The sequence below is a fragment of the Lepisma saccharinum genome, chromosome 11, assembly GCF_977018435.1.
Source record: "Lepisma saccharinum chromosome 11, izLepSacc3.1, whole genome shotgun sequence".
Lineage (NCBI taxonomy): Eukaryota > Metazoa > Arthropoda > Insecta > Zygentoma > Lepismatidae > Lepisma > Lepisma saccharinum.
In genome coordinates this window covers 63,548,627-63,564,352 of record NC_139239.1, presented here as the reverse complement: position 1 = coordinate 63,564,352, position 15,726 = coordinate 63,548,627, and the positions used below count along the sequence as shown (strand labels likewise).

At 36.6% G+C, this 15,726-nt stretch overlaps 2 protein-coding genes across 2 annotated transcripts in view; one reads left to right on the top strand and one right to left on the bottom strand.

The window, feature by feature from the left end:
- Nucleotides 1–6,511, bottom strand: part of LOC145994858 (uncharacterized) — a 66,598-nt gene extending 60,087 nt beyond the window's left edge. Inside the window, exons 1-3 of the mRNA XM_083131256.1 lie at nt 6,271–6,511; nt 5,420–5,480; nt 1,033–1,259 (exon numbers count right to left, since the gene is read on the bottom strand). Coding sequence (XP_082987382.1) covers nt 1,033–1,259; nt 5,420–5,441 — 249 coding nt within the window. The 5' untranslated portion in view covers nt 5,442–5,480; nt 6,271–6,511. The remainder of the gene's footprint in view (nt 1–1,032; nt 1,260–5,419; nt 5,481–6,270) is intronic.
- A 567-nt stretch (nt 6,512–7,078) lies between these two features.
- Sply (Sphingosine-1-phosphate lyase) overlaps nt 7,079–15,726 on the top strand; it is a 55,091-nt gene continuing 46,443 nt past the window's right edge. The window contains exon 1 of the mRNA XM_083131255.1: nt 7,079–7,191. Within this exon, the coding sequence (XP_082987381.1) occupies nt 7,171–7,191 (21 nt within the window). The 5' untranslated portion in view covers nt 7,079–7,170. The remainder of the gene's footprint in view (nt 7,192–15,726) is intronic.

Genomic DNA, 15,726 nt, shown 5'->3' with positions numbered 1-15,726 from the left:
TGTCAGAAATAAAATTATATTTCTTGTCCTAATCTAAACTTCATAAAATATTAAATCAGTTTTCGAAATAGGTTAAACGAAAAAAAAATCCCGTCCCGATCCCGGCAAATTCTTGATGTTTTCTGCATTATAAGTGTCTGAAACATCTTGGTATTTATTATTTTTATTTAAAAAAAAAAACAAAAAAACAATCACTCAATGGGAAATGACGTAGAAATCAAGATTTTCACAATGTTGGGAAATTTTGGAAATTGCGATTTTTCCCATCCCGAACGTAGGGATTTAAAAAATTTGTCCCGGACACCCTAGGAATCAAAATGGAAATTTTCACAAAACGGAATCCTTTATTTTCGTTATCATGCTGTTGTCAGATTACGACAGTGATGAGACAAAACGAGAAGTTTCCAGATATTCATGAACCGGAATGCCATTCAGGTCCGCTCAGCTCAGGTCCATTTCGATCTCTGGGTATGTACTTTCTATGCGTATGTACATTACATTTATGTTCTTATGAAGAGATGGTGGCCCTGACAGTCTCCCCCTCCCCTTCCACCTCTTTCGGGTGAGCTAGGTTTAAAAATAGATAATGGCCTTCTTTTTTTTCCCCGGTGTCCTCTTTTTTTGGGCTTTGTCCTCCTTTTTGGCCATGCTCTGTATGTATGTGTCTGGTCACCCTAATCTGAGAGGAGTTTGGAAACAAATCGTACATGACATACATCACATAATTTGTCTAAAGAAATATATGAATATAAAATCACTGGCAAATTTGAGAGACGTTTGTAAAAAAATTGGCTTCTTGAAAAGTTATGATTGAAAACACATCTAGCAGTGTTTAACATTGGATTTTTATCTGCTTTTCAACTGTTACAGTGATATTTGTATTTCTGTTTTACTAATATGTTTAGAAGTTTGGTAGTTTTTCATTTTTTTAAAAAAATCATTATTTTGATGATATGTAACAGTTTCGCATTATTTGCCAGAATGTTTACTACTACTAACATTACATGTATGTGTAAAAGTAGCAATACTTACATGTTGATTAACTGAACAGCCAAGAGCATACAAGGAAGTTTCAACAACCGTTCTGTCCTTCTCAATGCTCATTACATTGAGAATCTGAGTGGAGCCTCCCAGCTCCTTGAAATGATCCCTGCTCTCTGCACTAGAATTGAGAATGGAGCCGAGTGTTGCCAATGCTTGGCATCTGGTTTTAGGATCGGCTTGAGTTAAGTTTTGTAACAAAACTTCAACATCTGATCCTAAGAGAGAAAAATTATGAGAAATTTTCAGAAACTAAAGGCAAAAATCCTATGGTTTACATATAGTTTACCTCCACAACTTAGACAAATTATTAAAATCCCAAACTCTTTCAAGTACCATTATCTGAAAACTGCATTTTTGCCACTCAGACCTGTAGCCACTGTAATTTTTGAACAATTTTTATATTCTGTTTTTTGTCCACGTATGTTTATCTTTCATCAGTTTTTATCATTATCATCATTGTGATTAGCCAAAAGTGGGAGAAAAGTAATGCAAAATAATAAGAGTACTCAGTGGCATGCCCAAGGGAAGGGTTGGTGGGGGTCATAACCCTCCCCACCCTGTTGACCCAGAATTCCTAAAAAAAGAACGTCAAAGGCAGGAAAATATAGCAAAATGAGGATTGACTAATAAAAAAAAAAAGTGTATGTAACCTACCCCGTTTAAAAAATCCTGAGCATGTCACTGAAAGTATCATATAGCCAGTGATCAGAACGCTACATTCTAAAAGTAGATTCACTACAGCTATAGCTACTCTTCCAAAATGTAGCTTCGCTACAGCTACATTTACCAGAAAGTATCTCACTACACTACTCCTGTTTGCTACTCTCTACTTCGCTACTTTTTGCGCTACTTCTGCATAAAAAAAACTTAAAAATAACCATGGAGATATTAAAAAAATCCCCTACTACTGGTAAATAGATTCTGTTATTTATTATCATGATTCCCGTCATTCGATAATTTTGATAGCAGTATTACTTCAGTTACTTATTGGCATTTCAATTCAAATTTGATATATGAATATTGCAATTAGGGTGTTACCCAAATTAATTATTACAACTATACACAAATGAAATTTGGTAGGATCACGTATTTATGTTCACATTAACATATTTTTCTTGAGAATAAATATTTCATTTTTTAATAGACTGATATGAAGGCAGCATTTTGAATGAAAAGTACCTGGGGCCCTTTGTTTACAAAAGGGCTCCAGGTTCGATACTCAGCGATGGCACATAGTGGCTCTGATCCAGTCTCGATCAGCTTATCTATGCATAAAATGGACTCAAAACAAAAACTACGAAAGATGCCAAGTTGGGAGGATGGGATCCTCCTGCTCCTCCATTCCCCACACTGCTCATCATTCTTCCTCGTTCTCACAATTAGCCAAAAGTGGCAGAAAGCGACTATAGATAAGAGAATAATTAAATAAACCATTCATCCTCATTGTCCTGATTGAGAAAAGTTGAAGAGATAAACAGAAGAGGACAAATGGGTGGTGGACTATATCAAAGCGTTCGAAGATTAATATGGAACAGGGATGCACCTATGAAATGCAAGAAGGTAATATATAATACATAGTATGTGCCAATAATTACGTGACATAGGGAGACAAAAAAAAGATGCAGGCAGTGGAGATGAAAATTTTAAGGAGTCTATGGGAGAAGACTAGAAGGGATAGAATAAGGAATGAGGAGATCCCACAGACAGTGGGTGTGGGGAAGCTTCAGGACAGGATAGATCAGGCACAGATGAGATGGTTCGGGCACATGAAGAGGATGGATGCAGAAAGACTACCAGTAAGAGCTTACCATGCACAAGGAGTGGGAATAAGGCCAAGGGGGAGACCAAGATATCAGTGGAAAGGGCATATAGTGAAGGGTGTTAGGAGAAGAGGACAAGATTGGAACACTGTGGAAGACCAGAAAATAATGGATAGGCTTGACTTCTATGCCTACCCAGTCAGAGGCCAGAAATAGCGAAGGATGATGATGATGATGTCATGATTAGCAAAAGTTACAGAAAAGTGACGCAAAAGTAGGAAAAATACATAAATTTGAAAACTATGTATATAAGGAGTATGGGGAAGACCACAGAAAAGATATGCAAAGTGCTTAGGAAAGCAGGAATTAAAACTTACAGGAAGGGAGGGAGAAGCATCTTAGGAATAGCGAGGAATGCTAACAAGAAAAAGGAAAACAGAGAAGAGGAAGAAGAAGGGATTATCTACGAAGTAAAATGTAAAGAATGTCAGAGTGTGTACATAGGAGAAACGAAAAAAAGGCTGAAAGACAGGTTGAAACAACATAGGGATGATGTACGACTTAAGAGAGAGAGAAATGCAATATTTAAACACACGAGAGAAACAGGACATGACATAGAGTGGGATGAGGCTAAGCAGATAGGAAGGGAGAAGAGAATGCTAGTGAGAAAATGGAAGGAAGCCAAGGAAATAGAGAAGAAAGGCGAAGAAGACACAATGAACTGGAATGGGGGACTGAAGTTAAACAAAGAATGGAAGAAGATGTTGGAAAGAGTGGAAAGGACAAGAGAAAAAGAGGAGAGGAGAAGGAAGAAAAATGAAGGGAAAAGAGAGTGAGATTAAAAAGTCCAACCACATTCTATATGGAAGTAATTGTGTTTAGCCTTTTAGGTGAAAGTAAAGTTGGAAAGTGAAAGTCATCTGCTAGAAAGTTCCAAACAACTTTCTAAATAGTCTGGAGGGAGTAATGTTTGTGTATATATATTACCCTTCTTGTTGTATCTGGTTACTTTTGTACTTGATACAGAGTCTGAAGAAGACCTTGCTAGAAGGTTGAAACGTTACGTTAGTTTATGTTTTTAATAAAATAAATTACTGCCTTGGTCAGCATATTTAGTTTTTCATAATGCAAGTTGTGTTTTACACAGCAATTAATGGCATTTTGGTGTCTCTTACACCATGGATATCCACAGGATTTGTTCCGGGGGTGATTCAAAAGGCACTTTATTCCAGCGGTGCAGCAAACGAGGCATGTTTCTCCCCAAAATAGCGATGCAGTTAAAAAAAAAACGTAACTGTTAGCTGGAATATATTCATATACGTCAGCTAGTTACCTGGATATCTGAATTATTTAGATACTAATTAAATAACATGCAGATATCTATAATCTACAATCTAGATAATCTGTATTTACATGTAATAGACTTTGTCTTTATGAACTTCCTACAAAACTAAGCATTATTGTCGAATTCTTTTTGACGCTGTTGCCACATTCAAAATTCACCTCAAAATGTTGAGAAAAATGTAGCAGTAGCGAAATTTTCGCTACAACTACAGGAATTTTGTAGCTTCGCTACCGCTACAACTACAATTTTCAAAATGTAGCTTCAATACAGCTACAGACTTTGTAGCTAGCTACTGTAGTGACGCTACAAGTAGCGTGCTACTTCTGACCACTGCATATAGCCTACCTAAACCCTTTCCTCATTCCTCTTTGTAACTTGTAAAAATCATTATCCAAGCAGAATGCAAATTGGTTCTCGTACATTGTGGAGTTCTGGAAAAGATGCTAAGCTCGTTCAAATACTAGAAATAATACAAATCTTTTTCATTGAATAATAAGAGGAAGTTTCGGTAAATGTCTGTTAAATCGGAGACACATTTCTTCATTTTTACAGAAGAAACTACTTACGGAAATGAGTTTCTGTAGCATTTTGAAAGTTCGTGGAGGTATTTTCTTACCGTAGAATGCTGCACAACCAGAAATAAGCACTTTTGATATAATAAACTTGCATTTTGTGCAAAGTGACATTATGCCGTTGTTTCCATTATGTACCTGCAGATGGTGTGAGCGTTGAAAGTCACGCGGTCTCGCCAATGTTTCCAAACGTGCCTTTCTTACGAGAATTTTTTTAACTATGCTTACCTAACCTAACCTTGCCGGAAATGATCCGTCAATGGTTTTTGGGGCTATCCATCAATGGTTTGTGGGGCTATCATGAATGGTTTTTGGGGCTATCCGTCAATGGTTTGTGATGACATAGTGAACATGAAATTAGGTATTTTTTGGTTAAGAAGGTTGAAACACTGCATACACACTCCAAATCGACAAAACACAAGCACGACGTACGATGATCCACAGCTGTGCGCGCCATATTGTATGTTTCGCAACGGAAGAAAGGAACCAAAAGAATTACTCGTAATGTGAAAAATCGAAGTTATTTTCATGTAAAAAGCATAATGGCGCCTTCAACTATGTTCCGCAATACACAATTGGTAAGTACAAACCATCCGAAACACAAAATATCCGATTTTAATGTGTCTCCGAAGTAACAGACATTTACCGAAGTTTCATGTGACAAGATGTTAAAATTCTTCACACATTTCAATACTAACCTTTTAAATGTGACATTGCCATAGCTCATTTTCAATATATACGGTGACATTTATTTTTCACCTGTGAAATAAGAAGGAAATTAAAAAAAAATTAAATTAGATTGTTTAGATACAAAGTCTGTGTTTTATGTATTTTGGTTCTATTCATGATCAGAATTTGAAAGTCATTAAGAAAGTTAATATAAATTTACTTAATTTTCCAGACAAAATCTGTTTTATGCATTGATAATGGCATGTCGCCAGCCTGCGTGGTGGAGTGGTTAGCACAGCGTGCCATACACGGGTGTTCTTTGTGAGCGTCCTTTCATCAATTTCAACATATCACCACTCATCCTCACATTCGCGATTAGCCAAAAGTGGTACAAAACAATACGAGCCTCACAGAGGATTATAATAGCTGCGAGACTAGAGCCTCGCTAGGTCCAAAACATCATGTTGACATTTGGGTGTCTTCACAAAGGGTAAGCCCTTACACCCAAATTCCCATTTGAAACACATATCTATGGTACCATTGTGCCACGGTATTATATTTTGAGCTTCAAAGTGTTCTCCACAAACCTACAATTTCTATATTCTTGTTGGGAGTGATAAGTAACCCATGTAACTTCTAAACTATGAAATACTGATGCACATTTTAGGTACCAATTTGTACCAATCAAATGTAGATTTTAAAATTGAAATTAATATTCCTCGTCTCAAATTTTAAAAAAATCATGTCAGACATAATTTGGTATGCAATGAATCAATAATGCTATGTGAAATACGTTAATACACAATTAATTATTGTCTTTTGCATTTAACACCGAAGTACTACATTTTCTTATATGCAACATTTTATTTACTCATCTTACATTTAGATTTATCCACTATCAGTACACACATCCTCCCAATACAGTCCATTATTTTAATGTTATCAAATTCCCCGCTTCCGCGGACACCTCCAATTCCATCAACATTTGAGCAGAGCAAGTTGCCACTAACAAGAATTTGAAAATCACATTCGGTCTTTTCGAAAAGATTTAATTAACTTCTAACAAACGATATAGAAGTTGCATCACCCTCAGACAAACAATGAGCAATTAACTGCGAGCAATCACACAAGCTTGTTGACTTCAGCAACTTCAGGCAGATAGTTCTCGGTTTTGGTTCTTGGCTTTTTGCAGGGTTTTTCTAGGGTTTCCCTTATCGCACAACACGTGAGCAACCTTCCGTTCTGACGTCACGAGAGAATACTTTTAATTTTAGGTTAAATGCCTAAGTTGTTAGGATAAGCTAGCTAGGTTTAGTTCTTTTAGCATAAATTATAATTTTTTCGGTGTATTTATGCTAATAGAACCAAGCCTAACCAAACAACGTAGGTATTACTCGTCTGACGTCAGAACGAAAGTTTGCTCAAGTGTTGTGCGGTAAGGGAGTCTCGTTTTGTACTCTGGGTTTGCGTTAAGCGTGTGTGGATGCACCTATATTAAGTTACGTGTGTTACCTCTACCAACGTAGTTATAAGAAGTGTACTGAAACGTAAGTTGAAAGAAAAGCATCGTTCTCGTTTACACACACATATATAATCACTTCGCATTGTTCTGTTGTCCTTGGGTTTTACAGCATTCTTGTCTAACACCATACTTTCCTATATTCAGTAATTTATTCATTGGAGGTGTGCAACTATGCGTTTCCTCTTCCGGTTCCGGTAGCAGTCAGCTGTTCTCTGCTTCCAGTGTTGTCATTTTCATGTGTCATGTGTTAGGGGGGAAATGAGTCGGCAAAACTATGTGGTAAGTATATATTTTTTTCTATTAGTGAACTGTCATTCAGCTGTGTGGATAAAACGCGAAAAAAAAAAATATATATACACGTACCTATACATGTATGTGCTTTGAAAACTATGCATTAGGTACATACATTGTGTTAAACATATTTGTCATTCACTCAAAAAAGTGCAGACGAATCCATAAATTAAATCATTTAGTGAAAAATGCATTATAAATCGTTGTAAAACTCCCCAGTGATGTAATTTATAGGTTTTTAAAATTTTGGAACCTAGGATTAATATTTTTATACAATTTACATGCAAGAGAAACTATGCAAACAGCAGTCGTTTAGTAAGAATATATATTCCAGAGATTTAATGACTGGCGGAGCAAAAAATGTTTATAAGAAAGGCATTTTTTACGGTGCCCTTCTACTTTTAAATACGGTACTACTTTACTATACCGGAGACACATATCAATGATTTATTTCGCAATTTTTTACATTGCTAACGTACTATTCTGCATTACAGAACATTTCTTTAGGTGAAATAATGGATTTCTAACGAAAATAATGTCTATTTCTTACATACGATAGCCCCACGAACCATCACGGGGACGAGGTATGCCTACTAGGTTAGGTTAGTCCTGTTAGGTTCCATTAGCACTCCTTTCATTCAATTTAGCATATACGGACAACATCGGAATTACAAATTCCACTGCATCTTCCACACCCGGCAACAACTTCACGACACATCCTCGACACGTCATGTTGTAGCAGTAGCAATAGCGCGTATTGTGCTCTCTTGCAGAAACCAAATGGCGGCAGCAGCAATAGCACGTCGAAAATAGATTTTCGTAGAAAACCACATGCATTCACATTAAAATGGATAAAAACTACATTCCCGAACATCAACAACGCTGCAGAAAATGATTTGCGTAAGTACTTTCTCCTGTAAATTTGAAGAAATCCGTCTCCGGTATAGTAAAGTGTTACCTTAAGTTGACAATGTGTAAAAGATGCGGGAGAATGGGGAAAGGATATTCAGAGACTAGTATGGATTATTGTTTGAAGTTTGTCAAATGTGAATTTATTATTTTTAAGGTGCGTAAAACAACAGTTGTGGATAAATACCGTGTCAATATGGGTCTGATGCCAAAACTAAATGCTAAGAACTCTTAGCCTAACAATTCCGCTTGGGTCTAATGTACATATGTGGTTAGGAGGGCCAGGTTCAGAACCCTTACCTGTGTCCTGCACCAGACCCTACCAATTATAAGTTGCAGAAGTTATCATCCTCTTAAATTTTGGTTTGAGGAAGATTATATTTGGCTTTAAAAAGTAATATGTACACGTAAATTTCAACTTTTAAAAATTTAATATGCAGATTTCGATATTTTGCAAAGTCTGGAATTTATTTCAAGATGCATGCAGAATTTGCAAATATGTGAGGTATTGGGCCTCAAAAAGTGATCAGTGGTCCTCATATCCTAGGCCACATTCATTGCTATTTACATGCAAATTCGAAGAGTAACGCAAAATTACTACAATTATTAAACTTAACACTCCAATTCATAGATTTGAAAAATACTCCTTGTAAATATGCTTCCAAGCTTCACCAGTAAGGATGTCGAATTGACCCTTCCTAATAAAAACATGTATCATAGATCAGGGCGGGAAATTTCCGGTCGCTGTTGGCGACCAAAGGTTTTGGGCTGGCGACTAAAATTTTGTTTATTTATTTGCTTAAAGACTTCACCTCTTGAGAGAAACGGCAGAAGTTATAGAAGAAATTCTAAAACTGAGTGATATCCACACTATTAGGTGGTTAGCCAGCAAAGAACGTGCAATAAAGAGCTCTCTTGCAATCATGGAAAGCTGTTGTGACCCATCTTGAACAGGTGGCCCATAGAAGAGAAAACGATGGCGCTAAAGCTAAGGATTTGCTGAAAAGTTTGAAGCAATTTAAATTTGTTAAGCTTCTGTACTTCCTTTTGGATTTTTACAGGAAATTTAACCCTTTAAGCGTGGCACTACAAAATAAGAATCTTTTGATTTCATCTCTGAAAATAAGAATTGAACACTGTATTTCAGTTTTGGCTGACCTGGAATCTAATGTTGGACCAAGCGAACAAGATTTCTTGGACCATGTGTCCATTTCAGGGAAGATCAGGGATGTGCAAGAGTTTCAGACTGTTAGAGGAAGCTTAATTAACAATGCGAAGGTGTACATCACAGAAACATTGCCGTCTATGTCAACAGATGCGATTGCATCTCTGCATGTTTTCGACACCTTGGGTTGGCCTCCGAAAGAAAATATTCTTCAGATTGATTGATTGATTGATTTAGTTTATTTTACTTCGCGTTTTGTGCCTCTTGGCTAATTTGCGAAGATGGGGATGAGTGATGAAATGATGAAATTGATGAATGGACATTCACAAACAACCAAGCCCGACCGGGATTCAAACCCTGGACCCTTGGCGTCACAGCACGATGTGCTAACCACTTGGCCACAGGGTCGGGCAAAATATTCTTCAGTTTGGGATAGAAGAAATAAAGAAGCTCTACATATACTTGGACCCGAGCCTTTATAATGAGAAAATGGATGTTCTGTCAGCAGAATGGACAGAATACAAACTTTTGTTTCCTTCTCCAGCTTTGAATCAGATGCTGGAGAAGATCCACAGTGCGGAGTGTTCAGCAAGATTCCCTAATTTGCTCCAGATTTTGACATTTTGTGCTGTTCTACCAATGAGCACAGCCTCATGTGAGGGAGGTTTCAACTATCACAACAGACTCAAGACTGCTTACAGGAACTCTCTGAAGACTGAGACACTGGATGATTTGCTCAGAGTTTTCGTAAACGGACCCCCCTCCCCATCCTCCCTGTCAGAGTTTGACCCAGCAACTGCGATTGATAAGTGGTACTTCGGTGCAGAACGACAGCGCTACACAAACATTAATTCCTAATTTTTTAATAATTGCTCATATTTTTTATTATTTATCAATATAAAATACTGGCGACCAAAGATTTTAGTCCGGCGACTGACTTCAAACTTGAAATTTCATGCCCTGTCATAGATCGTTGGAAAGGGTATGAATCAAGGATTCCAGAAATGTAGGATTTAGGGTGAGGAAACAATTGGAACTGGAAAAAGAACCTAGTATTAAGTTTGTGGAACCTCCATTATAAATGAAACACATTGAGCCTAGTTTACATGCAGATGTAAGGCTAGGTGCCGACAACCTTGAACAATAAAATCAACAAAAACCATATATTTTCCAAACAAATTGCAGAGAAACAATTTAAATTAACGAAAATAATTTACAGCTATTAAAAGATAGAAACTACAATACCCAAAAATAAAATGAAAATCATAAATACGGATGAAAAAACGAAATAAAGAAATTTGAAGGAAAAAAAGGTCGATTGTGCAGTATAGCCACTTCACCTTTTCACGATAAGTGCAACACCAGAAGTGAGTCACAGCTGGGTATCTGATGTCACACAAATCTTCAATGACTGATACTCATGATATTCTGAATGACTAATAAAGATAACACAGGTCTACGAAGAAAAAAAATTTAGTTGCCAAAGATTTTTGTTTGAATTTATGGTAGCTATTTTGGTTGTGCTGAATCTAAAATGAAACAGTTTTGCCAAGTTGCCTCTAGTTCTTGAGATACTTGATATCCTTAGATTTTAAGTTTATCTCAATAAGAGCTGTAGGTGTTGACATGAAATAGGGCATGGCTTTTATTTAAGAATATAAAAATATTTCTCTAGTCCATCCATTGCACAGAATATATTTATTGAAAGTTTGTTTTTCTTTATTTGTTTTATTTTTATTTCTATTGTTGAGGGAATGAAACCCACTAGTTTTTCATGAGCAGGCCATTTAAATGATCCTGATGGATTGTGTTGTATTTGTGGTGAATATTCTGTACAGAAACAAAGAAAAATATCACTGACTTTGTAAAGGAAGCATATCTTGCATATTGAAGTAGTTTGTTAAGTCTTGAATAAAGTTGGCGAGTGTTTCATTACATCTGCAGATCCTTTCATGGACTAAGTATTGAGAAACTAAAAATGGGGATCTTTGATGGGCCTCAAGGTTGTAAACTCACTAATGATTCAAATCTCTCAAATTTTAAGAATGATATTGAAGCTTCTACATTATTCAGTTATATCTCTGTTGTCAAGAACTTCTTCGGCAATCTCAAACATGAAAGCATGAAGAACTGGTGCAAAACTTCCTCACAAACTTCAAGTATTTTGTTATTAATACACACACATGGACGTCTGCAGGATTTTTCCAGGGAGGGGCAAGCAAGGTATTATTTTTCCATAATAGTGATGCCCCTCAACACTATTTCAGTCTGAAATTATCATGTTTCTTCAACGAATTTATAATAATCAACATAATTTACTGTGACTGAAATGATATTGTGTGAAATATATAATTTTTAGATGGACATTAATTTTCCAGGGGGGGCATTGCCCCCTTCTGGGCATCCACGTATGAGCATAATGATAAATTTCCTTTACATCCACTTTCACAATTTTCCAGATAATCTTGGTGATTTTAATTAAAAACAAGGGGAGAGGTCCCACCAAGATATAAAGGAGATGATGGAGGAAACATTTCAAAGCAGATGGGACAGATGCAAGATAGCAGATCAGTGGTGGCAAATATGTGGGGTGTGGAGGACAATTTGCACCCACTTTTTTGCCTGGGGTCTCTTAATGATAGGTGATGTTTACTAAGGGAGACTAAACTGTCCTTGCACCTGCCCCTTTTCTCCTCCCCATTTTGATACCCAATCGTGGGTAGTGTGGCAAATTATTGCTGGGATCTTCAGCGTGATTGTTCTGACACCGTACACACAAGAAAATCTCAGAAACAACGTTTTTCTTATCATTAAAAGTGATTAACAATGAGCTTTCATTTTTTAATGCTTTTTAAAGGACAGCCATTACTCAAAAACTAGAGCCAATCTAGAGAAACTGATATCATATTTGAAATCACAATGGTTGAGATACTGTAAAATAACTCTAATTATGTTGGCAATAAAAAGTGTGTTTACCAGTGTAATCTTATGTACACTGAAACAACATACAGACATTTTCTATTCTTACTATGTCATAATATTAATTCTTTCTCTCTCTCTCTTTTCAGAGAGAGAGCAAAAGTAGTTACATTTTATACACAAAAAATTCGTAACTCCCCATAAGCTATGCACTTCACATTATGCAGTGAAGTGAGACCACATAAAAACACTAATTACTTGGCTATGCCCGTGAGCTAAAATCAATGGCAGGCATTGGTATGAAGCACAATCTTCATAAACCATGCAGTGTTTCCACTTTCCCATGGGTGTATGGAGGGTCAAAAGCATGTAACCTAAGGCTAATGCCCAGGCTTGTAGCAGGATTTGTTTGTAGAGGGGTCAGTTTTAAAATGTATGCTGAACTTGTAGAATGTGTGTTAGGAGTGTATATTCTAGGCTAGCTAAACCCCAGACATTAAAATACAGAAGAAAATTCATTGGAAAATGTGCATAAAATTGTTCATTTTGGTAAGATGATGATGGTGCATTAGGAGTTCGCACCTTCATTTCGTAAGAGTTTGTAACTTGTCATTGCTTCTTTGAGGAATTGATGACATGTCTACTCCTTCCCCTGAAATCTCTAGAGCACAACACCATGTTCAGCTCTGAAAAAAAAAAATATTTAATCGTAATAATTGAAGGTTTGGGGTTTTAAACCTTGAACCAAACATTGGTTGACTGTGTCAGAGTAACACCAATGGTCGAGATGTTAGCATGGCACTAACAACTACATCTTTTCAAATTTTGTTGATGATTTTTGGTTCTCAATATCATGTTTTGTTTGTTATGTGAATGTTGCACTTCGTTGTTTCGTCATGTCCAGATTACTGTGGCCTCTGAATGTTTCTTTGAGTTTGATTGTCAACTTCGAAGGCTGATACTTCACTCCTGCTCTTATGATCACTTATACAAGGCTGCTCCACATCACTAGAATATCACACTGCCCCTCACCTACACTTTGATAATCTGTATTGCCCATTAACCATTGCAATACATGGATATTGTCCATCATGAATAAAGTCACTTGAACACAAGAAGACCAATACAATTGATGAAAATAAAATATAAACAAATGGAGAAAAAAAATCCCGTGGATAGTCGGCACGTGATCATCATGCTCACGGTGTTGTCAGGATTATGGCATAACTCCTAATAAGGTAGAATTATTGTTTTAATAATAGTGGCTAGAGATAATATTATCTCTAATTATTTTTATCCTTGTAGATTTATATTTTTATTAATCATCTTATTGTTATTATTGATATTAACTTTTATGAGAATAATTTTTTTTTGTTTTATTTGTTTATAAATAGGGTAGAATGCTCTACCCTATTATATTTTCCCACTCGTAACAAAACAAAAGACAGCTAGACTGCATCTCAAAGAGCTTTTGTATTTTACAACAGATATATAAACAGGTAAATATATATAAGCAGGTAAATTTCAATGTTAGTGCAATGTCAACCAAAGATGGGTTAATTGAACATATTTTAAAAACCCAGTCTCTGACATCATGCGGAACCATCAACACAATTTCTCTCAATTCTTAATTTACCCTGTACTGTATGGTATTTCGATGCCATACAATATTCCGGGCCAAGCATGTGGCATTTTTTGCTACTAATGAGGCTCGTACCAGTATACAGCCTGAACAATGCACAATATGTTGAAAATTCAAGTACTTTAGATCGAAACTTGCCCATTTTCAATAACTTTCCCCTCTTTCCATTTTTCGCTATGTGCACTAATAATGGAGTTGCCTTAGGTAACGAACTTTTGAATCACTCTATATTTCTAATTTAATTCAGGCAATATTATATTTCATTTCTGTTATACTTTTAAATATTAGGAATTTATCTGTTATCATGCATTACCTAACCTACTCTACCCTACCCTAACCTAAATATAACAATTCCGGATCCCATGGGCGCCCCATTTTTAAATTTTGTGCAGTTATTGAGTAATAGTGTATGTATGACATATTTTTGTGAAAGAAAAAAATACCTGTATTAGAGGACGTGGCTACCAAATTTATCTTTACACCACTTTCAATTATTTTTTTTACCCTGACATAGGCATGCTGTATCTCGTATGAAAGAGCTCTTCAAGACCTTTCTAACGCCGTCCGAACCACTTTTATAGGTGTCATGATTACCGAAATATTGCAATTTAAAGTTGACAAGATGGTAAATATGGTGAAAATATCACAGTTTGCAACACTTTAATTTCGGAAATACAAAATATATGGATCTGCAAGTTTTCATATTTTCCTACCTCAGGTAGCCCTTTCAGTATGCTAAATTCCAAATGAATCAAAAAAATATAAAGTTGTGGACATTGTTGATTTCACATGGAATGACCCATATTTGGGTTAACCCAGGAAGATATGCACTATCTGCAATTTTTACCCGTACGTGCGTTCTTTTGCATTTTTTAAAATTTATTTTCCCTTGTTTGCCAGGGCACTCGAGTTGACGCCCCCTCACCAATCCTACCGTGATGGCGTCAGTGCTGCAGGAGAATGCTGCCTACAACTTATCCCATTTCTTTGTCAGTTTTGTCCTCTCACCTTACCCTGTTGTAGTTAATTAAAATAGGAATAAGAAAAGCGACGTTAATTAAAGTAACCAGCCTAACGACGTAATTTCGGACTCTAGTCTTTTCCAAGCAGTATGTTTGGGGTTCTTTATTAAGTCTACTTTTTGCACAGGAGGGCTAATCGAGACCGGGCCTGCAGTTTAAGGTGGGATCCGAGCCACTAGGTGCCTCCACTGGATATTGAACCCGGGGCTTCCCAATTTTAGGCTCCAAGTTACGCCCATGCATATCAGTGACGTGCACTGAGGAGTAGCTAGTCTAGCAGAGATAGATCAATCAATCTCACATTTCGAATTATATTCAAATCACAATATTTATTGTCTTGTTAAAGCCACAGTTCATATGCAACACTTTCTTTTGCACGCGCTTCTCGTCCATCGGTGTGATCGGCGGGCACAGCTGACTGGATACCCTAGCTCGCTCTTCTTTCGCCTGACCAGTTTCCAGGTAGAAACGGCCGGCCCAAGGAAAAGGAAGATTTCTACCTCTACCCCCTTTGCCCTCTCGCCCCCCCGCTGCAATTGTTGAAAGCACGTGCTTTCAGGTCCCCTAGTCTATCTCCTATAGGACAGATAGGGAATTGGTTTTCATAGATGTTTTGTAAATCCTCTAAAGAATTCAGGGTAAAATTTTCTGCAGTACTTATGTTCTCTATTTACTCAACCTTTTACACGTTGTACAATATGTATGTATAATATAGGATGTAGTTTTATTATTTATAAAATGGGAACGTGTTATGTGCAGACAATAATGTTATGCTTTCTTTCTTTTTTTTTTTTCAAGTATGGAATATATAATGATTAAATTACAAATATGTGCTCTGGCTCTCTCTCACTCTCGTTTTAGTAGTG